Raw genomic sequence first — 25,956 nt, 5'->3', positions numbered from 1 at the left:
TTTAGAGATATAATATTTTGATGACATATCATTTACTTTAAAATAATGTGCACTAATGATTGGTTATTACAGTAACAGCAGAAACGTGCATATCCTTTCCCACCATTCAAAGTGATGCAGGTGGAAATGTTTTTTATGACGTTATCAAAACATTAAAAATATATCTTTTGAAAATGTCCAGTAGAAAAGCATGAATTGTGAAAATGAGGGTGACGGCCTTCTGGACATTAGATTTTCTACTTAAAAAAAGAGAGAGAAATTAGAAAGGATTTTATTTATTTTTATTTTTTTTATTGAATTTGTTTAGGCACTAGGCTGCTAGAGGCACTAATAATAAATGATTTGCATCTTATCTTGTTCTCTTTCAGCAATAAAGTGACAGGTTGGCCATTTCTAATTATTAGGGGGAACTTGTCCCCCTCAGTGCCTATAGTGGTTATGGTCCTGGAGTAGAACAAATTGTAAGAAATAAGCTATAATTTGTCCACAATCCCTTATCCGCGCTGCGTTTTTGCTCCAGTGTTGCACTTGCGCGTCGCTCCCTGAGCCCTGAGCAGCAGATAGAGACAGAGACAGAGACAGAGAGAGTCGAGACAGCGCTAGTGTGTGTTCTGTCTCTCTCTCTCTCAGACACACACACAAAGACACATGCACGCGCGCGCGTGAGAGCTCTCTCTGGAAGAGCATCTCTGATCGTGCGCGCAAGGAGGAGAGAGAGACTGTGTGTGTGTCGGCGTTTCTGATGCCTGAGAGGTAAACACACACACACACACACTCGGGCTTGAGGACACGTATGGACGCGTCCGTGTGACTTATGGACAGACGCGAGGAGACGGAGACAGGAGACAGATGAGGACACACTCCAGACCTGGGTGAGTGTACCACACACACACACACACACACACACACACACAGGTGAACCCTGGAGTCGCGAGACCTGTGGAGCGCGTGGGATGCAAACACTACGCTCATGAATCACTAGTTGAGGTTTTGCTCTGCGCGTGCACGTGTCGAGGAGCACTCACTGAAAGTTTAGTGTGGCTCATCCTGACCTGCACTTACTTAGTCTTGGTATTTAATGCAAATATCGAAATATTTCTGAATCAAGATGCATTTAAGTGACAGGTAAAACGACCAAAGTCTTGTTAGTTTTTGCCTGAAATGAGCATGAATATCTGTTCATGGGGTAGGGAAAGTAATCTTTATTTAAAGGCTAAAGTAAATCTTACAACATTTTGATCCCTTTTTTTTAAAGAAACAGTTAAAATCTTAAGTCGTTTTGCCTGTGAAGTATTGTAAAACTAACGATCTTGATTCAAGAATGTTTAGATATTTGTTCTACAAAACAAGACAAAAATACTAAGTAAAAAAATCATTATTGTTTTTGTCTGCACTTCTGCCATCTTTATTGTAGTTCTGAATAGAAATCAGAAAGCGCGCCAGTAAATGTGTTTAAAATAGTTTTCTAAATGTTTGTATCACATTTTGACTCAATCGGCTTATTCTGGAAAAATTCTGATTTCTAGAAAGCTGAATAAAAGCAAATGCATGCTCCAAGACAGAAGGTTGTCGCTTGGCGCATGTTTCATGAACAGATTGACTCAAAATGAATTTTTACACAAACTCGTGGCAATGCATTGACAGCAACAAATAATGTGGAGGAAGGGTTTGCATCATTTTGCACGAATTTGCCAAGAAAAATAAAAGATAAACACCAGTTGTATCAGGTTGACTCAGTTGGCATGAACAGATAAAGAAAAAATAATGTTTCTAGAAATCTGAACAAAAGAAAACACACACCACAAGACAGAAATCATCGCCATTTGCATATTTTAAGACCAGATTTTATTTTTAATTAATTCCCACACTCGCTTGACATGGCAATGCACTGACATCAACAGAGAACTGATTTCCAAACAATAAAAAGTAAAGTAGCTACTTCAAAAAGATGAAAAAATAAATATGAACATTAAAAAGACTAAAAGTGCATGAAAATGTCTTGTGTGTTTTTTTTTAAGTTCAGTTTATATATCATAGTTTATTCAAATATTCATAGTTTCCAGAAATTTAATTTTAGTTAAGATTTTAGTTTCAGTTTTTTTATTTATTTATATATAGTTAATTTATTTAGATGACTAATTTTGTTGTTTTGTCATTTTATTAAGTATTATTTAATATCTATTATTTAAATTAGTTTTATTTTCATATTTTCTGTTTCTAATTAAATGTATTCGTAGTGATTTTGTAGTATTTTATATATTTTAAATATGTATATTATATTTATCAATATTCTGAATGTGTATTTTCTGTCTTCGCTTCGGTTTTAATTCTTTTGTTGTGTGTTTTTGATCTTTGATAGTATTGATATTTTATGTTAGACGTATTTGTATATTTTCTCTTTTCTTTTTACTTTTAAAGTTTTAATTGAGTCCGTCCGGTTCCTCTGGATTTACCCTTGTGTTATCAGTCAGTGGAACTGAATATAAAGCATTTGCACAAATATATATATCAATAAAATCAACTTGGCATTAACAGCATGATTTACGATGACTACACAATGAGCTCAGTCTGAAACTAAAGAAAAATGAGTGCTTTAAGAACTATTCAGTCTCATATTTCCTAATATTTCTCTTTGTGCTGTTGATAGTTGTTATTCAGAAGGAGTAGCTGCTCTGATCATCTGATGAGAAACGTTAGAGTTCATGTTGAGATATTGTTGAGATCTCTTCTGGAGATGCATATTAAGGCTATTTCTCCTTCTCTTGAATTATTAAACACACTCGGCTCGCCTGCTGGTTATTTATCCTGATAAAGTTTCATTTTAATCAGACTTTGGCATCTTGCATTGGCGTGAATCTTCTACAAGATTTCAAGGTTGTGGTTGCCAGATTTCAGATTTCTTTTTTCATAAATTGATAGATTTTGTTGCCAGTTGCCAAGCATGCACTCGCTCTCTCTGTATTATGGAAAAAATGCTGTTGACCTGAAAAAAATATATTATCTCTATTGAGATATTCTGCTCAAATAAAAAGAAAAGCAGTCTGTTTTCTGGCATGCAGTCGTTGTTTGCAGCAGAGTGCTTTTACATGACAACAATGTGCTAAACTGCGTTTTAGAAAAGTTTGCAACAATCCCTTTTCACACAGATCCAGCAAAAATGACTTAATACACTATTGGGTCATTCTGGGTCAAATCAACCAAATTTCAGAAACACATTTTAGATTTTACTAATATTTTTTTTAAAGAAAGATAGAAATGTATAGTGATGAAAGCCAAAATATTAAACTTCATGTATGAATATGTACTGAGTAATCCAGTCTTTTGTAGATGGGGGTCAGAGTCAGATTACAGGGGGTTAAAAAAGACTTCAGAAAGATGGCAGAATTGTAATCTTACTTTTACACAGAGATTGTTAGATCTGTTAGTAAAAGCTGTTGACTTCAGCAATCTTTGTTGTGTTATGTGCCAATGTCGACCATCCAAAAATCAGGAAAGAGCACTTTTCAAGTTTTTTCTCCAAAGTTTGCATGCTTGTAACTCAAGAAGTATTAAGGATATCTTAAAGCCCTTTTAGACATTGGGTCTGAACAAACTTTTCTTTGGATATCTTTATTTTCACAGCCCCATATGGTTCAGTTCCAGAGATATTGGAATTTCAATATGGCGTAAATCGTCAAAATGTATATATTTTTTATTTACTGGAGTCTGAGTATTTTCTAGAGTCGGAAAAAGCAAACAACTCTGTTTTATCAAACAGGATTTAAGTTCTCTGTGAAGGATGTGTGCATTGTTAGGTTTAGGAACATAGCTTTGCACATATCAAATCAGAAATATATGCATTTATATTCTGTGCATTGAAATCATGCAAACACAGTATGCGAGATATGAGCGTGTGTGTGTGTGTGTGTGTGCACAGCGTGTTTTCTGCCTCTTCCTCGTTCACAAGCCAGGCCATTATAACGGAAAGTGTTTTTGACAGGCGCGTTATCGTGTTGCCCAGGGCAATGAGGGGTTTAAACCGGCCACAACGGCGAGAAAGATGGGGGATGGAGAGATAGAAAGAGAAATCCAGCTATGATAAGATACATGGCGTGCATGTTAGCATGTCTGTTTCCGTGTCCTTTTGCATCAAACCGTATTGCTCCTTCACACTGGCCAGTTAATTTATGCCCTAATCAAGCGAAAGACCAAAGGAATCAGACAAAATCATCTTGATTATGTCTGAATGAGCCGGTCCACTGGGTCGATGATTATAATTAAACTAGTGAATTAGAATAAATGCATTGCTTGTGCTGATTAGACTGCAGAGGATTTTATGCAGGTTGCTTGCTTGTGATTAAGCACTCATTTGCATACATTAGACATATATTGAATTTTAAATGAGCTGTGTTATTATTGAGCTTGAACAAACATCCTTTAACTCTAAACGACACCATCATTGATTCCTTAAATAGGTAAAAAGATGCATGTTTTTGCTTTTTGCCTTTAGCATGTTTGATGCATTTCCTGTCTAGGCACATTTATTTCAATTTTATAATTTATTTAATTATCTCATTTTAAAAACAACTCCCATCTACAGAATAGAGGATTACTCCGTAAATATTCACCCGTCACATTTAATATTTTGGCTATCATCACTATGTAAAATAAAAAATAAAAACTGTTAGAAAGATTGACACGGAATTTCCCTATTTGTCTAATGTCAGTTGTTCTCAGATGATGTGCATGTTAAAAAAAAAAAAAAATTTTTAGAATATTTATAGAATATTTAAATATGTAAAGAAAATTTAGTTAATTTATTGTTTTATGATTTAATTAATTGAATATAATGTTCACATGTTAATATTTCTGTTATGTCAGATGGCATGCATGTAAACAAATCAAATAATTTTTATAATAATAATGAAATATATAAAAAAAAATATTTTTAAGTTTAAAAAGTAAGTTTAATTTTAATTAATTAATACAAATTTTTATTTATTTTATATTTTATTTACATTTTTGGTTTTAAATATTTAAAAACGTATTTTTAACAAATATTTTAGTCTAGTTATTGTTGTCTTAAAAAAGGCTGGAGATAAAAAAAATCCCACACAGAATTACTTGAGGCAACAGAAATCAAAATATATACATTTATTACGATGCAAGAACACCCATGGGTGAAAACAGCATGATTTACAATATTTACTATTAGAGCTCAATATTAACATTTTAGCTCATTTAACAAGCATTACACAAATAAAAAATGTAACATTTAAAAGTAACATTTTAATTTAAGCGTTTTCAACTGTTTTCTCGAATCCCTTTTCACCAAGAAAGAGCTGAATCTCATGCCGCTGAAATCTGAGCTGCGGTTGTTTATGATAAAACAGTTTTATGTGTATTTATAGAAATGCATGAACAACAGTGTGATTCTGTAGCGGCTCCTCTGACACCCTCGTCTCATTAGAATTCATGCCAGAATAATAGAACTGACATGTAGAATTATGAGATTTCTATTATAAGACAGAGACGGTCTGATATCTGACTGATGAGATGAAGAGAGAGCGGCTTTATGAATCATGAGTCATTTTGTAAAAACTCAGACTAATAGACCACAAGAGAGGAATATTAGCCAGTTTAAAAGTGCACTTGTTAAAGAGTTTGACTTTCTGTTCATCTGTGAATCCTGAAAAATAAAATGCATGACAGTTTCAACATAAATACTGGTCAGCACAACTGTGTTCAACATTGATAATAATCAGAAAACAGCTGCTTTTTTTCATCAAATAAATGCATCTTTGATGAACTTAAAAAGTTTTTTCCCAATCTTTTGCTCAACACCGCAGACATGAATGATGAACAACGAGGAAGCCAGATTTAATACTGAAGGATTCATTGAATTGCAGTCATATCAGTGAAGCCCAAAGCCTCTTAACTTCATTAAGAAGAAAGATTGCATGTCCGTTCAACACGGGAAGTCCTGCAGGTTTCCCGCTCAAGAAATGCAGAACTGAATTGAGAAAACTTTGTAAATTAAAGCTCAATTCCTGAGTATAACGTGAATTTGATTTGACGTAGAAAACTGAATCTGAGATTGCAGTATAAGAAGATAGATAGATAGATGGATAGAATGATGGATAGAATGATGAGTGATAGAACAATAGATGGTAAATGGATAAAACAATTGATGGATGGATATATGGACAGAATGGTGGGTGATGGATGGATAGATAGAAAGATGGATGATGATAGAATGATAGGTGGATAAATGGATAGAACAATGGATGATAGATAGAAGATGGATGGATGCATATATAAATGATAGAACGATGAATGGATAGATAGAAAGATAAGTGGATGGATGGATGAATAATAGAATGATGAATGGATGGATAGATAGAAAATTGGATGGATGGATAGATAGATGATAGAACTATGGATGAATGGAAAGATGGATGATGGATAGAATGATGGATGGATAGATAGAAAGATGGATGGACAGATGGATGGAGAAATGATAGAATTATGAATGGATAGATAGAAAGATGAGTTGATGGATGGATAAATAATAGAACAATGAATGGATGGATAGATAGAAAGATAAGTGGATGGATGGATGAATAATAGAACAATGAATGGATAGATAGATAGAAAGTTGGATGGATGGATGGATAGATGATAGAGCTATGGATGAATGGAAAGATGGATGATGGATAAAATGATATATGGATAGAGCAATTGATGGATAGATAGAAAGATGGATGGACAGATGGATGGAGAAATGATAGAATTATGAATGGATAGATAGAAAGATGAGTTGATGGATGGATAAATAATAGAACAATGAATGGATGGATAGATAGAAAATTGGATGGATGGATAGATTGATGATAGAACTATGGATGAATGGAAAGATGGATGATGGATAGAATGATGGATGGATAGATAGAAAGATGGATGGACGGATGGATGGAGAAATGATAGAACGATGAATGGATAGATAGAAGATGGATGGATAGATGGATAGAGAGAAAGATAGATGATAAAACGATGGATGGATAAAATGATAGATGAATAGATGGATAAATGGATAAAGCGATGATAGATAACATGATGAATGGATAAATGATAGAACGATAAATGGATGGATGGATGGATAGATAGATGATAGAATGATGGATGGAAGGTTAGATGGATGGATGGATAGAATGACTGATGGATGATGGCCAGAACAATGGATAGATAGAATGGATAGACTTCATTTCCCAGGATGCAGTGCGTGTGTTGAATTCTCTGAACAGCAGTAACTTCTGTAGTTCCGGTTCTTCAGCTCTGTGTTCTGCAGGACTGAGCCGGTCCTGATGAGAGAAAGCTGCTCTCTAAACCTCATCTGAACCTGCTTTAACCCAGAGCGTCTGATTCAGATCAAACACAGTTCCTCACAGAATCCAATGCTTCTCTCCATTAAACCAGTCCCTGCACAATTCTTACATCTATTTAAAGATGCATTTGGCAGATGAAGTTTCATATTCTTAGAGATTCTGTGTCTCATTTCTTAGACATGAGGGTTTTTTTTTTTTTTGATTCTGAAACAGATGTGAGGCGTAAATGACCCTCGTCCTCTGCTCGGCCGTCAATCTGAACACAATCTCGCTCTGTCATATGACTCTTATCAATATTACATTTTAATGAATGATTTCCAGATCAAGCAGGCAGCTTCTGTGTGGGACTCGATCGATGCAGAGGAAATTACAGAGCCATGTTCATGTTACGGCTCGAATCCAGGGTTTATGTCTGAAAGATTTATTAAATTGATTAAAGTTTGATTACTGCCCTGAAATAGCTCGGCCAGTGTTAGAAAGGCTGATATTCTGGCCTCTTATCAAAATGACTTGCCATTCTTTCATGAAACTCGAGACTTTGTGTTATTTTTTGGATGCTGTGATTGATTTGATTGTAAATATGGCAGCTGATGATGATGATGTTGAGCTTGCAAGCTATTTGGACTCAAGAAAAAACTCTGAATTGTTTGTGTGTGTGTACACAAGCTTCCTTAAACGTCTGTATTGAACGTGATGAGGTCATGTGACAAACTTGTTTCACAATTTTTCTAAGTTTTGCTAATGAGGCATAATGTTACCTAATTTGATGTTGAGTTTATAAAATCAATAAAAAGTTTTCATCACATAGTCTTTTCACAAAATAGCTCACACTACATGCATGCGTCTGCTTTAATGCACCTATCAAAGTAACAAAAGCAGTGTCAAAAGTTTAAAAAAGTATACAAAAATAAGAATTTAAGATGTGTCGTTTAATTATGAATAGCTAAATGGAATCTTATTTATGTCATGGGATTAAAAAAAGTACTAGAAAAAATAACTAACAATTCTGTAATACATTTGAGAATTTTAGAATTGTGAGTTTAAATCTTGAAACTCATTAACAAGAAACATAATGAGAAAAAAGAATTGTGAGAGGAAAAAGTCAGAAATATTATTTTTATTTTTATTTCGATGTGAACTCCGATTCAAACCGATTCAATTTGAGTGAGTCATTCACGCTGGAAGCGCTCCTATTGATTCAAACTCGTGACATCGATCATTCAGTTAAAGTGATTCACTAGCAAAAAAGAAAAGAAGAAGAGCAGATGTCGAGATTGCCTGTAATGATTTTAACATGCACGTATAGTAATGGGTGAAACTGAGCTTTTCGAAACTCCCAAATGAAACTCGTAAAAAGATTCACCGTTTCGACTCGCTCCAGTCGGATCGCGAATCATTTGATTCAGAATAGCGAATCATTTGATTTAGTTCGGCTCTTCAGATCGGGTTTGCGGATCTTTTCGCTAACTGTATGCTTGATGACCCGATGTCCCGATCTAAAACTATTATTTGCGAATCATTATTCCGATGGGACTTTGAAGCGCAGATCGCGAATCGTGAATCATTTGATTCAGACCTCGACTAAGAAACAGATATCACTTATCTTTTTTTCTTTATTAAACCCTACAAAAATCAAATAATGAAGAGAATACGGTTATAAAAAGAATAAGGAAACAAAATATAAACAAATACAAATACCTTAAGAAAATTAGGGAGAATGACTGTAAACGCAAAAACGTAATGAAATGCATCATATTTAGTGAGAAAGTGTGATGTGCTCCAGCAAAACAGACACTGTTTTTGGAATCGGCATACTGTAAAAAATAAATCTGTAAAATATATGGTAAAAAAACAACGTGTTTGTCAGAATTATACTAATATAATTAACTGATATAATGTCAATAAAGGCCTGTTTTGTACCTTTAGCCACAAAAATATTGTGCAGCACGAGTGTGTTTAACATTGATAATAATCAGAAATGTTTCTTGAATCATTATTCTGATTTCTGAAGATCATGTGACACTGAAGACTGGAGGAATGATGCTGAAAATACAGCGGAGCATCACAGAAATACATTACACTTTAACACAGATCCACACAGAAAACATCTGGTTTACAGTATTTTGGGTCAAATAAATGCAGCTTCGATGAGCAGAAGAGACTGCACACGCTGGTTCTCTACAGTTCTTGCTCGAGGAAGCAGATGGTGATATTCTAACAGTCATTGTTTGGCTAATTAATCTCTGTCACTCAAAGCGGAGCAAAACACTGTCACGAATATTTCTGATTTTCTGAAGCAATCTCTAATGCGCTCTGAGAAATGCAAATGAGGGTCAAACTCTCAACTAAGCTGTAGATGAGTGTGTGTGTGTGTGTGTGTGTGTGTTGCACATGTTGTAACGTTGAGCATTTGCGTGTCGTTTTGACAGAGATTCATCAAAGACGGTGCTACAGTGAATTACTATGGCAACAGGAGTTTTGGGTGAAATAAAAGAGGACATATATATATACATCATGGAATGGTGCAATACATTTAAAAATATACAATGAATGTCAGCATACATAAGACATGATGAAATACATTTATTTGTTCATCTAACACGAAAAAGGATGTGAAATACAACTTAAGATACTTTTCAAAATGGCAAACCTAATAAAATATAAAATGAAATACACCTTTAAAACAGTTTAAAAATAAATCAATATATTAAATAATTAAATGCATGATGAAGTTTTGAAATAAAAGAAAGTGCAAGGATTTTAAGAGTGAATAAACAAATAGATTAATTTTTATGCAACATGAAACGAATCTGAAAAAGAAATACACCTTAAAATAATATGAAACAAATAAATATATCACAAAATAAATGAATGCATAATGAAATGTTGAAAAGAATACAATGAATCATTTTACATTTGGCATCAAATGCATTTATTTAATTTTCCATTCAAGTTTTCTTCCCTTTAACCATTTAAATGCATGCTTTTTATATCTTTATATCCCTCGAGGCAGTGACTATTTTTTTTTTTTTCATTTCAAGGCGTTTATAATTTTTTATGTTACATAAATGAATACATTTAAACATCCAATTTATTGATCTAAAATCCATTTTCATTAAGTTTATTTTTATTGATTTCAACATCCATTCAATTGTTTTGTGATTATATTGATTTGTTTTATTATCTCATGAGTTATTATCATTTTTCTTAATTTTAAGGCCTACTTTCGATGGTATTTCTGTCACTTATAATGTTTTTAATGACAAATAAATGCAAATGCAAATTTATTGCATGTCTTATTTATTGGATGTGGTAGTGTTAATATATGTTAATGATTTCTGAAGATCATGTGACACTGTAGACTGGAGGAATGATGCTGAAAAATCAGATTTGCATCACAGAAATAAATTAATTGTTACAATATATTCACATTGAAAGAATGTTTTTTAAATTGTAATACTATTTCATAATATTACTGATTTTACTGTATTTTTTATCAAATAAATGCAGCCTTGGTTTGCAAAACAACAAGTTAAAATACCTCAAAAAGCACAATCAACAGACTCCGTGTTCATAATTTTTGAGTAAAAAAGTGTTGAATTATTTATTGGGGACCACCGGCAGGTGGTCAGGAATAATTGAATACAGGAAACAATACTCATCAAAATGGCAAACCTAATAAAATGTGAAATGAAATGCACCTTGAAAACAATATAAAATAAATCAATATATGAAATCATTTCATGCATGATGCAATTTAGCAATAAGTGAAAGTGCACAAAATGTAAGAATGAATAAATATATTTTTATGCAACAACAAAAAAAAAAGATGTGAAATGCACCTAAAAAATGAAACTGAATACATAAAGAAATGTTGAAAAGAGTATAATGAATTATCATAAATTAGGGATAAAATGCATTTATTTTATTTTCCATCGCATTTTTCTTCCTTTAACTCGTTCTGTGAAGTTTGTTTGTTTGTTTTCATATTTCATATTTTTCATATTACATACATAAATACATTTCACATTCAGTTAATGTAACTGTGCTCCCTTTTCATTAGGTTTGCGTTTATTGATAACAACATGACATTTCATTATATTTTCAATTGTTTTGTGATATAATGATTTGTTTTATATTGTCTGTGTGTATTTCAGAGTATATTTCAGTAACTTTTAACTCAAATAAAATATTAAAAATGTAACTTTATTTCATATACAACATTTCACATTTTCATTCAAATAACCAGATGTACAAAAATAACTAAAAAGGATATAGAAATTAATGACAAAAAAGACAAATGGATAAAAAAATAGGCTAAAAATAATACAAAATTATATGCTCACAACTAATTGTTGACCTAAAATTAAATATAATATATATCCCATTTTCCAAAAGCATCATAACCTGATGTCAATGCAATACAGTAATAAATTCATAAAAAAATACAATTATTCACACTTAAATTTAAAATAACTGAAAATATAAAAACCAAAACTAATTTAATATCTGATTAAAAACCATAATAATATCCCAGTGATATTGAAATAGCACTGTTTGTTATTGATTTCTGTAGTAAGTGCAAGAAAATATTAGTACTATTTCAACAATTCAACATGTTATCATTTGTGACATCTGTCAGCAGTTTCTAAGAGAAAAGTTTCAACACTTTTTTGTTTTCTTCGGAGCAGGTGCATTGAATCTGTGCTGGAGTATAGTTTCTGATCAGATGTGAGTGAGAGTCTTTGACTGCTTTAATGCTCAGTCGAGCACATGATTCAGAAACGAACGCTTCATGCAGAAGTGTGTTTTCTCTTCTCCTCCAAACACACAGTCTCTGTCTCTCTGACTCCAGGGTTTTCTCTCTTGTGTCCGCCTGACCACTCAATTATAGTAAAGAGACACCAGCGTTATTTATCCAAACTCACTCTTTATTTAAAGTGTGTCGGCACGCTGAAATATTTATGAGAGTTTATTCACAGAAATAGCTTTGGGAGTCTCTGCATCTTGTGTTAGTTTGGTCTGATGAAGAAGCGTCTGCATGCCTTGTATAATAATAATGGAATAATGCTGGAGTTCTGAGTGATTATATTCAATCAGAACCCTTTAAGACATTGTTACTTGAAAAAAAATATAATATACATGCATGTTATTAAGTCTGGTTGCCAAGACATTTCTCACTTTGCTTTAGTTTAATGCGGAGTGCTTAAATAAGTCAAAGTAAACAAACAAACAAAACAAAATGTATATAATTGATAAACTTAAAGCTAATGAAAAATAACTAAAACTTTAACTAAAATTTAAGTGGAAACACAATGCAATTCTAAAGCACAAAAACTGTGTGAATGTATAAAAATAAAAATAACATAAACATTCAGAAAGTGTCAAATGCATACAAACAGATGAATGAATAATGTTGATAATTGTTAATCAGGTGTCTGTATTTATTTGATCAAAAATACAGTACAGTATCTCAATTTCAGATAATTGGATCTGAATATATTTTAAAATGTAATTTAGAAAGGTTTGGGGTCTATAGGATCCTGACAAAGTGCATCTTAAATCATTGACAGTAAAGACATTTTATAATCTTATACAACATTTCTATTTCTAATAAATGCTGTTCTTTTAGACTTTATATTCATCTGTGAAACCTGAAAAATAAAATGCATCACGGTTTCCACAAAAATATCGTCTAGCATGACTGCTTCCAACATTGATAATAATCAGAAATGTTTCTTGAGCAGTAAATCATCATATTATTCTGATTTCTGAAGATCATGTGACACTGAGGACTGGAGGAATGATGCTGAAAATACAGCGGAGCATCACAGAAATACATTATATTTTAACACAGATTCACACAGAAAAAGCAGATTTAAATTGTGATAATATTTCACTATTTTTACACTATATTTGATGCAGTGAATGCAGTCTTGGTGAGCAACCGTTTGATGTTTTCAGACATTATAGTGTTTCTATAATAGACTCATTTAAAATCAGTTTCTGAATCAGTCCTTTTGTCTTGTTTCTTAGTAAAAATATCGAAACCTGCTTAAAACAAAATGAGAAGCAACTTTATAAACATACATTTCAGCGTACATCTTGAATTGAGATTTTTTTTAGATCTAATTATTTTCTTTCTTGTTTATTTATAATGCAGTAGAATTATAGAATCCTCATTTCCAAGTACATTTATACTTCTTATTACTAAAAATAACTTGACTTTACTGTGGTGTATTTATTTATTTATTTATTTATTGTATTTATTTAATTTACCATTTTTTATTTTATTTTAAAATAATTTAATTTTGTTTAGATAATTTTAGCAGGTGTTTTTATTTATAAATTTGTTCTAATTTTACATTGACTTAATTTTTATAGTTTTTTATTTGTAATTAAATTTTCATTTTACTAAATTACTAAAAACTTCATTTTTAGTAGGTGTTTTCAGTTTTCAGATTTGTGAAACTGTACAAACGCAATAAATATTTTATTTTTAATGTATATATTTGTAATTAATTTTAAGAATATATTTATTGATTTATTTGAAATTACGGTTTAATTTTTTTAATTTATTATTTATTTATTTAAAAAATAATTTTCAATTATTTAAACAATTTTAATACAAAATCCAAATAATTTTGCTATTCAAATTCAGTAAAGTCATTTATCATCCAGAAAAAAAGCAAGATCGAGAATTGTTTTACATTTGGGTGGTGAGTTGTGTTCCCCAGAACTGTAATGTAAGGTGCTAAAGTTCCCATCCTAATGATGCACAGATGTTGTGTTGTTTGCACACATGCGCACTAATCGAAGCAGGTCAGCAGAGGACGAGCGTTTATGAATCTGTGGAGTGAATGTGAAGTGAGCGTGCCGCTGATTCCACACAGACAGGAAGTGACTGTAGAAACGCTGCAGTCCAGAATCAATGAATCCATTCAAACATCTTCACAAACCGTGCAGAGCGCAGGAGGCCTGCAGTGAAACATGTGAAAGAGTGTGTGTGTGTGTGTGTGTGTGTGCATTTTCTACTGAGACTACTGACGAAACACTTGTAGTCTTCTGCAGCAGCACAGTATGTCTGACGCACATACACAGATTCATAATTAAGAAGAGTGTGTTTTCACAGTCTAGTCTAATTCATACAAATACCATACACAAAACTAACGACAGAACCGAGTCCTGAATGCCTAATGTGCAATCAAATAAAACAACAAAACAATAAATGGTATGATATGTCATTTGTGTGTTTGTGTGTGTGTGTGTGGGGGGGGGTATTAATATTTTGTATTTTTATTAATATTACATTTTTTTATTTAATATTAGTGTGTTTATTTTGTACAAATTGTTATTTAAAAATATTTGTTTTGTATTTGCAGTTTTTACAACGTTTATATATAATTTTTTATTATTTTTAATATTTGCAGTTCATTTATAAAATATTCTTATTGATTATTAATTTGAAATTATTACTTTTTTAATTGCTTAATTATTACTTGAAAAAGATATATAAATTTTTAATGCTAATTGTATTGTTATTAATATTTAAAATGTTTATTAATGATTACTTTATAAAAAAAATTGTTGTATTTTTTTTTATTAGTTTGCAATTTTTACGTGTCATTGCTTTTTTTTATATATTTATTATTAATCTGTAACTTTGGAATACTTAATTTTTTTTATTTAATATTTTTATTGATAATTAATTTAATTATAATTATTATATAGTGCATGCATTTTTTTTTATTTAAACTGATTGAGTATTAATCAATCACAGACCTGTATTCAGTACAAAATATGACTTTTATTTAAAATAGTTGTTTATTCTAGTATCACTTCATGAACTGAAGTGAAAGAAAAATTCCTTCTGTGAAATTAGGTTTGTTTGACTAAACCAAGGACAGGTGTGTGTGTGTGTGTGTGTGTGTGTGTGTGTGTGTGTGGTAAGGTCCCATAAGGACATCATGTTCCCTTTGAAGTGCACTAACCTGCACAGTGAACACACAGAGGGTTATTTGTCTCTTTAGGGAGCACAGGACGCTCTCAGGGAAGAGCTTGTCACAATCCATTAGAGACCTGCAGGAGAAACTGGATCTGAATGCGAATTATTTCCCCCAAACAGAGCGAGCTCAGTCGTGCCGTCTCGTGAAGACTGTGTTCAGATGGTTACAGATTCAGTTTGCTTCTCCCGGTTTATTATTTTATTCATCTTGTGCTGCAATAGTGACTCTGCTCAGAGAGATTCAGTATCTGTGACACGAGCTGGATAGAAATCTTTAACAGAGAAAGATGAGTGGAAAAAATACAGGACAAAATGTTTCATATTATACCTACTTAAACTTGCTGTGTTCTGTGTGAATCTGTGTTAAACTATAATGTATTTCTGTGATGCTCCGCTGTATTTTCAGCATCATTCCTCCAGTCTTCAGTGTCACATGATCTTCAGAAATCAGAATAATATGATGATTTACTGCTCAAGAAAACATTTCTGATTATTATCAGTGTTGAACACAGTTGTGCTGGACAATAGTTTTGTGGAAAAAAATAAATTTCTGGACATTTATTTTTATTTTAGGTTTTAGATTTTCCTATTGTTTTATCCCATCATTTTTATTTTTAAATGGTTTTACTTTTTTACATTTATTATTATTATTATTATTACATTATTTAAATGATGGCATTATTTATAATTATTTATTTATTATTATTTTTAAATATTTGTATGCATTTATTGTTATCTATTTTAATATTTTATAATTTATTTGTTTATTATTTTTAAATTATGTATACTTTTTCATTTTTATTTTAAACTTGTTAATATTTTATAATTTATCTGTTTATTCTATTGAAATTGTATATACTTTTTTATTTTTATTTTAGCTGTTAATATTTTGTTTTATTTGTTTATTATTTTAAAATTATATCTATTTTTCATTTTTATTTTTAACTTTGTTAATATTTTATGATTTATTGGTTAATTTAAAAAAAAAAATTTACTTTTTAAATATTTTATTATTTATTTGTTTATTATTTTTAAATTATATATATTTATATTTTTCATTTTTAACTTTGTTTATTATTTTTAAATTATATATATGTTTTTTTTATTTGTTAATATTTTATGATTTATTTGTTTATTATTTTTTCATTAAATATATTTTTTCATTTTTATTTTTAAATTTGTTAATATTTTATGATTTATTTGTTAATTTTAAATTATTATTTTCTTTACTTTTTGAATATTTTATTATTTATTTGTTTATTATTTTTTCATTATATCAGCATCAGAGCTATGGTAATGTCAGCAGAAACACGGCTCAGTCTGTTTCTGCTTGTTTCTCTGAGACTGATGGCTCTCTGTGTGTGTGGTCATGGGCTCCGGGGCCGTGTGTTATGAGCGGTGAGACACACTCTCCTCCGCTGATCCACCGGCTGAGGAAGAGGACTGCTTTCGGATCAGTTTTTTAGGAACAAAACTACGAAATTCAGTCACATGCTCACCCTAAAATCATTTAAACCAGCGATTTATTGTGAGAAACATATTGTGGATCATAACAGATGTTCATATTGCTTGAGCTGTATATCAGGTTGTGAAGTCCTGTGAAAAACACTTTATGGCCAGCTCTGAAATCACTGAAAAACACTGAAATGTGTTCTCTCATTACACTAATGGTGTGTTTAACTTATTATAACAATATGTATTATATTTATTTATTTTTATATTTTCTATATAATTGTTTTTTTATTATGTTGTTATATTTTTATTCATTTTTTATTTTTATTTTCATTCATATTTGTAAAGTAATTGTTTTGTTTTAATTAGTTAATTTTCATTGTTTGATATTAATTTTGATTTTATTTGTTTTTTATATTTATTTTAAAATTATATTTTATAAATGTTTTTTTTTTATTTTCATTTATTGTATTTTTTATTTATTTTATATAAATATATATATGTGTGTGTGTGTGTGTGTGTGTTATTTACATTTGTTTTATTTATTCTATTTGGTTTATATATATATTTTATCTTTTTTTATTATTATTATAATTTTTTTTTATTGCCTTAACACTGAATGTAATGTCTCACTCTCTAAAGCTCTTTAACCTTTGACCCCACTCACTCAGATATCAGTCACATCACACCAAAAGTCCTTCATACGTCCAGAAAATCCCTCTCAATGCAAACATTCAGTCCAAAGTTAGTGTTTCTCGATTTAACTAAGCTTTATTATCTCCTCTGTTAACACAAACTCCTCCCCATTGTCTGCAGTGAATTCATTAGTCGTGAGACTTTGTTCTGAGCTCGACTAATGAACAAACTGAAGCGTGTGTTTCTGGGCTGGTAAACACATTCGCTGAAGCTGCGAGACTCTGATAAACCGCTCTATTCTTAGGACGTGAACAGAGTTCAGAAAAACATTTCTCTAAACGTCCAGAGAACTGAACTCCACCGACAGGATCAGCGTTTCTTTCACGAACGCTTTTCCATCTGTTTCTCCAAGACTTTGCTCTGGTCAGAAGTCGTGCATGTGGGCAGACTTCAGACTTCTCAATTTTTTTTTTTTTTTTTTTAAGGAAACATTTTTGGCTGAACTTTATCTTAATGTAGCGGCAAATTGTTTAATCAAAAATTTAATTAGTAATGTAAAATTATTATATTATTGAATTAGCATTTATGACTCCATTATTATGTATATGTATATATGAATGTGTGTGTGCGTGTGTGTGTGTATCTATGTCTATATATATATACATGAGTTTAATATACTGCTGAATTAAAGGCATCAGATGGATTGGTGGTTTGGTTTTCTATAAAAAAAATAAATCAAAGCGCTGATAATGCAATGCATTAGATCTGCATTTGTGTCATTGATAAAACCACCATCAGCTGCTCTGTGTGTGTTTGCATTAGAAGACATATCTTTATAACCCTGCATTGATTTTGTATAAGATATATATATATATATATTTTTTTTTTTGCTGCAGTATTTCATCCCACGATGCAGCGAGCTTGATTTGACCTTCTGTTACAGTCTGAAAAATAAACCTTGAGTGTTTTTTTGTACTTTTTAACTGTTAAAAATGTGACAACCCCCCCCCCCCAACACAATTAAATAAAAAAAATCCGAACATTATTTCTCAAATAATAATTGCATTGAATCATGCATGCATCTAATGCTTAATCTTTCATATACACTGACAAAATCATTATTGAATGTAGAAATAAATCATTATTACGTACAAAAAGTAAATACAATTTGGAGCGGGCATAATTTTTTCCAAGTAAGTCTAAAGCCGGTATTTCATTCCAAACAACCAGTTACTGTAAATACTAGATTTTCTTTTCCATTATTTGATTGATGATTTTGTTAACATCTATTATGGCATCAGAGGAATATCTCCCTTCGCCCTGTAACCTCTGTAAGTGCATCAGATGGAGGTTTAATGCGATTGAAAGACCTGCTGAGCTCCGTCCAGACCCACACACTGTTTGTCTTTGGCCGGCGTGAAGATGAGATGTTCTTGGCTGAAATCCTGACTTCGTAATCCAAGCGCAGTGGCTCTGCGCCCACTGACTCAACCTTTAAGTGCATGCCAGTGCCGAAAAACAAACTGCAGTCATGTCATTTATTAGCACACACTCCGGCTGATACCAAATAACCTGATGAAATACAGACAGCTGATATATACACCTTGTTCACTCGGGAATTTATCTCACTTACAGCAAAATCAGTCTTTTCAATAGAGGGGTACTAATTTATATTAATATTTTGAATCAGTTTTATTTCTATATTTTCTGTTTTAATTTTAATTAAAGGTGAAATATTTGTGCTTTTGTAAAATATCGTAAAATTTAAGTGTGTGTGTTTGTGTGTGTTTCAGTTGACGTTTATGTTATGATAAAAAAATGATGTTGGATTTAATTCAAAAGCAAAATGAATGAAAATGTTAAGTCTTGCTTTCTGAATAATGTTCCTAGTTTATGCTTAAAACAAGAAAAAGTAATATTTTGCTTTAAATTAAGATGATATTTTCTGACCCCACTGGTATTTATTTCTTCTTCTATGTGTAAAGTCAATTAATTTCAATCTCTTTTTTTTCATTAAAACAAAACTTAATGTCTCAAGTCATGTAACTCATAAAGTTAATATATATATTGATTTATAAATGTGTTTGATTTATGAATGCATTTTATGAATGTTTTAGATTTGCTGTGTCGATGCACTCATGAATAGTGTGAATATCACAGAACTGAGTTTTGAAGACGGAGAGGTTTTGATGATTTCATCTAAAAGGAAGGTCATTTTAAAGGTGAACTATGAAAGCGAACATACTGTAAGTGATTCATAGGAAATAAAAGACCAGGATGTAAATGAACTAAGTTTTGATTTTGAAGCCTGTGCCTGAAACTGACACTGTGCGACCTACAAAATAAGAAACATGTTCCAGACTGTATTGGGATCTGAATGACTCAGTTTATACTAACCTGTGACACAGTCATTGTTGTGAGTCTTTACTTACTTCTTCTTGTGGCGTTTTTCAGCCTTGCATTAGTGTTATATAACTAGCCAAGTGCAGTTCATCAGCAGTCTGTCCTATTATCAGAACAAGTGAGGATTATAAACACTGTATTAGTATGCACTGTTGGCTTTTACAGTCAGTTGCGTCAATTCGTCTCTATATGGAAATGAAAAACTGCTGGCATGCCATATATTAACCACTTTTATGTAATCGAGGTTATGTATAATCATCCACTTGCATTGAGTTGGTGCTTGGCCTCACTGAGTTTTTATGGGCATTTCAGGGACGGGTTTCTAGGCACATCCTCAGGCCTGCTGCGATTATGTGATCAGATTAACGAACGAGTGCAGCAAGCCGAGAAATTAGCATGTTGTGCACAACACAACTTGAGGCTATTCAAAACAACATTTGTGTGTTTTTAGGTTGGCATCATTGGAAATCATTTAGACTCTTCAGGCGTACTTATTAAAAACGTCTGAATGTCATTGCATTAGACAGTCATATGCAACTAGATGAGTAAAGTTTGTGAACAAACTTTGTCGTTGGCTTGAGAAAGCTTGAAGGGTTGAAGGAGGTTTAGATATTACTACCATGATTTAACATGTTGTTACCATGTTGCCAGCATGTTTTAACGTGATAAACATGTGGCTAGCATGATGAGCATGTTGTTAACATGTTGCTAGCATGATTAGAATTATTTTTACATTATTAACGCGTTGCTAGCATAATAAGCATTTTGTAAACATTGGTAGCATGATTAGGATGTCTTTGGCATGATTAGCATGTTGTTAACATGTTGGTAGCATGATTAGTTTGTTTTTGTCATGATTAGTGCGTTGTTAACATGAAAAACATGTTGTTAACATGTTGGTAGCATGATTAGCGCATTGTTAGCATGATTAGCATGTTGTTAACATGTTGGTAGCATGATTAACGCATTGTTAGCATGATTAGCATGTTGTTAACATGTTGGTGGCATGATTAGGATGTTTTTGTCATGATTAGTGTGTTGTTAGCATGATAAACATGTTGTTAACATGTTTGTAGCATGATTAATGCATTGTTAACATGATTAGCATGTTGGTAACATGTTGGTAGCATGATTAGGATGTTTTTGTCATGATTAGTGTGTTGTTAGCATGATAAACATGTTGTTAACATGTTGGTAGCATGATTAGTGCATTGTTGGCATGATAAGCATGTTGTTAATATGTTGGTAGCATGATTAGGATGTTTTTGGCATGATTAGCAAGTTGCTAGCATGATAAGCATGTTGTTAAATTAAATCTACACATTTAGCAGATGTTTTATCCAAAGTGACTTACAGTGCATTCAGGCTATCAATTTTTTACATGTTGGAAGCATGATTAGGATGTTTTTGCCATGATTCGCATGTAGCTAGCATGATAAGCATGTTGTTAAAATGTTGCTAGCATGATTAGAATGTTTTTGGCATGATTAGCATGCTGCTAGCCTATTTATAACATGATTAGCATGTTGTTACTGTTAGTTGTTATAGCATTTTCATCTTTCTCACTCTCTCTACTTGCTTTATTGGCATGACATTTGTGTTACAGTATTGCCAAAGCATTTTAGACGTGTAAAATACACAATAAAATTACACCACTAATGTAACAAAGGAGAAAGTTATTTAGTTATAAATAAATTAAATTAATTAATTAAATTAAATAAAAATAACAATCTCTCTCTCTCTGTCTCTCTCTGTCCTTATTTTCTCTCTCTCTCTCTCTCTCTCTCTCTCTCTCATTGTCAGGTGTGTAGAGTGAAGTGGAGGGAGGCTCATGGCTTCATTATGGGGCCTGGGCTGGCTTCAGTGGCTGGTTCTGGTTCTGGTTCTGGCCCTGACGGCCGTCCTGTGCGCAGGCTGCCCTCCTCGCTGTGACTGTGCACCACACCTCCGCTCCGTGTCCTGCCAGCGCAAGCGTCTATCCGGCGTCCCAGAGGGCATCCCGACAGAGACCAGACAGCTGGATCTGAGCCGGAACCGCTTGCGTTGGGTTGCTCCGGGAGACCTGGCTCCGTACCCGCATCTGGAGGAGCTGGATCTGAGCGAGAACCTGATCAACACGCTGGAGCCCAACGCCTTCGCCAGCCTGCAAGCCCTGCGGACGCTGAGACTCAGAGGAAACCAGCTGAAGCTCGTGCCCATGGGTGCCTTCGCACGGCTGGCCAACCTCACCACACTGGACCTGAGTGAGAACAAGATCGTCATCCTGCTGGACTACACCTTCCAGGATCTGCGCAGTCTCAAGAACTTAGAGGTTAGTACCTTTAAAGGGATACTTCCCCCAAGTAGAAATCTAAAATATAAATCCTATTGATTGCAGTCATAACAATGATTCTGTCTTCGTTTTCCAGGTGGGTGACAATGACCTGGTCTACATCTCTCACAAGGCTTTCTCAGGACTGATCGGTCTGGAAGATCTGACCATCGAGAGATGCAACCTGACGTTTCTATCCGGCCAGACTCTGTCTTACCTGCGTAACCTCGTGACCCTGCGACTGCGGCACCTCAGCATCTCGGCCCTCGAGGACCAGAACTTCCGCAAGCTGTCTGCGCTGAGAGGCCTGGAGATCGACAGCTGGCCGTACCTGGAGTACATCTCTCCGCTGAGCTTCCAGGGTCTCAATCTGTCCTGGCTCTTCATCACCAACACCAACATCAGCTCGGTGCCGTCGGCCTCCTTCAGGAACCTGGCTTACCTGACGGCCCTGAACCTCTCTTACAACCCCATCTCCACGCTCGAGTCCTGGGCCTTTCACGACCTCATCAGGCCGGTTTACATCTGGTTTATTTGTTTAACTGCATCTTTAGAGTTTGCGAATCTTGGCTTCATCTGCTTAAATGGGGAAAGACTGTTTGTCAGGATTACATAACTTTAACGTGTCAAATTCATCAACAGTTAGTTCCGGTCTGAATTAACTTTCCATTGATGTATGGTTTGTAAATCGTGATAATTCTGTCCTTGTTCTTCAGACTGAAGGAGCTGCACATGGTCAGCACCAACCTGCTCACCGTGGAGCCTCATGCTCTGGGGGGTCTGCGTCAGATTCGAGTCCTGAACTTGTCCAACAATGATCTGGTGACTCTGGAGGAGAGCTCCTTCCATTCGGTCAACAGCCTGGAGACGCTCCGTGTGGACGGGAACCCGCTGTCCTGCGACTGTCGTCTGCTGTGGATCCTGCAGCGCAGGCGCACCTTAAACTTCGACGGGAAGATGCCGGTGTGCGCCGGACCCCTGGAGGTGCAGGGATACCTGCTGAGCATGTTCACCGATTCGGCGTTATTCGACTACTTCACCTGCCAGAAGCCCAAGATCCGCAACCGGAAGCTGCAGCAGGTGAGCAGTGATGAGTATCATTAAGGTTTAAATTAAAATGTAATTAAATTTATGCATTTAGCAGACGTTTTATTCAAAGCGACTTGCATTGCATTCAGGCTAACAATTTTCTTATATCATGTGTTCCCTGGGATTTGATCCCCCAACCTTGCGCTTGTTAATGCAATGCTCTACCACTTGAGCTACAGGAACACTTAAATTATCTAAACATCATTGAATCAAGATGCATTTACTTGACATTGAAACAATGGTGGACTGCTTACAGCGCACTCAGGGCGGATCTATGCTAAAACGCCACTGTCAATCAACAGAAGTGGGCGGGGCCTGGTTCTGTGTGATGTACATCAGGCCAGAATCTGTGAATGAGAAATGGGTTATTATTTTTGAGGATTTAAAAAAACACGGTGGATGTTTTTTTATGATTACAGGGTGGTTGTGTACAAACACTGCCAACACACATGTCCAAACAACATGTAAAAGTGAATTTTGCATCTGATGACCCCTTTAACATCGGAGTTTATCAATATGCACCGGTCTTTCATAATTTAAACCCAGGACCCACAGTTTAGCACACACCAAATCTGAAGAACCAAAAAGTTTTGCAATGGCGATTTATTGTGCAGGACTTGCATGTAAACAGTTGAAAAAAAAAACGGTAATACCGGTTTTGGCACCCATACCTACAGGTGACGGCTCACGAAGGCCAGCTGGTGTCGTTCCTGTGCCGCGCTGAAGGTGAACCGACGCCGGCCATCATCTGGATTTCCCCACAGAGACGGAGGATCACTTCCAAAAGCCACGGCAGGATTACGGTCCTCCCCGGCGGGACGCTAGAGATCCGTTACGCGCAGGTCACGGACAGCGGCACATACATCTGCATCGCCAGCAACGCCGGCGGAAACGACACCTACTTCGCCACACTGACCGTCAAGAGCCAGCCTTCGGACCCGGCGCTCCTCGCCAACCGCTCGCTGTACGCGGTGGACTTCAACGACACCGGGCTCAACAGCACCCGCGTTTTCCTCAAGTTCACGCTGGATTTAACCACCATCATCGTGTCCACGGCCATGGGCTGCATCACGTTCCTGGGCGTGGTGCTCTTCTGCTTCCTGCTGCTGTTCGTGTGGAGCCGAGGACGAGGACAGCGCAAGAACAACTTCACCATGGAGTACTCCTTCAGGAAGACCGAGGGACCCGTCACCACCAGCGCATCCGGAGCCACGCGCAAGTTCAACATGAAGATGATATGAAACCACGCAGCCAGGTGCCCTCGGGGAGAAGCATAGACACCCAACACTAACACACACACAGTGCTAAATCGCAGAAATACACACACCGTACGACCGCAGACACGTGACGACCTTGCAGTGTTATTTCTCTACTATTACCGTATTTTCCGGACTATAAGTCGTACTTTTTTTCATAGTTTGGCTGGTCCTGCGACTTATAGTCAGGTGCGACTTATTTATCAAAATTAATTTGACATGAACCGAGAGAAATGAACTAAGAGAAAACATTACCGCCACCAGAGGGCGCTGCTCTTGTAGTCTACACTGAAGACATAGAGCGCCCCCTGTGGCTGGAGACGGTAATGTTTTCTCTTGCTTCTTGGTTCTAAATAAATGCGACTTATAGTCCAGTGCGACTTATATATGCTTTTTCCTCGTCATGATGTATTTTTGGACTGATGCGACTTATACTTAGGTGCGACTTATAGTCCGAAAAATATGGTAATATAGAATTTTATATATTCATGAACAGTTTTCTTTATTATTCTGTTTTCATTTTGCTTTTTACTTTATTTTTATATTTTTGTTTTATATTAATTTTTGTCATAGTGATTTTTCTTAAAAAAAAATTTCAGTTTTATTTATTTATTAATCCGTTTTCTATTATTAATATTAAAGAGAAAGAGAGAGAGAATTATTTTTTATTTCCATTATACATATTTTTCACTCAAGTAATTTTTTTTTTAAGTTTAGGTTTCAACTGGACAAAAATTAGATTATTATTTTGATATATTTTTTTCCAGTTGAAATTATTAAACTGCTTAAACTGAATTGGAATTTTGATTTTAGTTCAAGATTTAATAAACCCGCTTTTTAATGTTTTTTTATTATTAATATAGTGAGGTAGTTATCACTGTTGTCTATATTGTATCTCTTTATTATCAATATTATTATTATTAACAACAACAACAACAATTATATAGATTTTTTGTTCATTTTAGTAATTTTCAAGTTCTATTTAATGCTTTTTATTTGTATTTTTCTTTTTTAAATATGTGTATTTAATTTTTAGTTTGTTTATTTTCACTTGAAGTAAACAAAAATGAGAAATGTTTGTTTCAGTTAATGTACTTCATTAAATAATCGTAGTTAAGGATAATAACACTGCAACTTTGTTCTCACAACCTTTCTGCTGCAGCTGCTGCTTGAACAATACAGTAACAAATAAGGACTTTCTTGCACTTTTCGTCAATTAAGAAATCTCAGATCTGTATTTAATAATTATTTACCTTTCAATAGGTTACCTGTTTTATGCACAGTCGACTGGTTCACAGAAAACTGAGGTACAATTCGAGATACAGACATAATGTCATCTTCGGATGACTTATAAAAATTAATGGCATGTAAATTTGCTCTTTAGGGTTGCTAATTAGCATAATAATTTAGATTTCCATAATGCATTTTAATGCAAAGACC

At 33.9% G+C, this 25,956-nt stretch overlaps 1 protein-coding gene across 1 annotated transcript; it reads left to right on the top strand.

Annotated features, from left to right (window-relative positions):
• Window positions 1-745: 745 nt before the first annotated feature.
• On the top strand, window positions 746-24,739 carry LOC113045156 (leucine-rich repeat and immunoglobulin-like domain-containing nogo receptor-interacting protein 3). The gene is made up of 5 exons (XM_026205353.1): window positions 746-872; window positions 21,664-22,171; window positions 22,269-22,684; window positions 22,888-23,251; window positions 23,938-24,739. Exons 2-5 carry the CDS (start codon window positions 21,692-21,694, stop codon window positions 24,499-24,501), a joined length of 1,824 nt encoding a protein of 607 aa, XP_026061138.1. The 5' UTR covers window positions 746-872; window positions 21,664-21,691; the 3' UTR covers window positions 24,502-24,739.
• Window positions 24,740-25,956: the final 1,217 nt, after the last annotated feature.

Source organism: Carassius auratus, chromosome 27, assembly GCF_003368295.1.
Source record: "Carassius auratus strain Wakin chromosome 27, ASM336829v1, whole genome shotgun sequence".
Classification (NCBI taxonomy): domain Eukaryota; kingdom Metazoa; phylum Chordata; class Actinopteri; order Cypriniformes; family Cyprinidae; genus Carassius; species Carassius auratus.
This window is presented reverse-complemented; position numbering and strand designations above follow the sequence as displayed.

What these genes read in the sequence shown, in the direction of transcription:
- LOC113045156 (XM_026205353.1), top strand. Translation starts at nt 21,692, where the DNA reads ATGGCTTCATTATGGGGCCTGGGCTGGCTTCAGTGGCTGGTTCTGGTT. An exon ending in GCAGTCTCAAGAACTTAGAG is followed by an intron (nt 22,172 to 22,268) that starts GTTAGTACCTTT and finishes TTCGTTTTCCAG; the next exon opens with GTGGGTGACAATGACCTGGT. An exon ending in GCAACCGGAAGCTGCAGCAG is followed by an intron (nt 23,252 to 23,937) that starts GTGAGCAGTGAT and finishes CCATACCTACAG; the next exon opens with GTGACGGCTCACGAAGGCCA.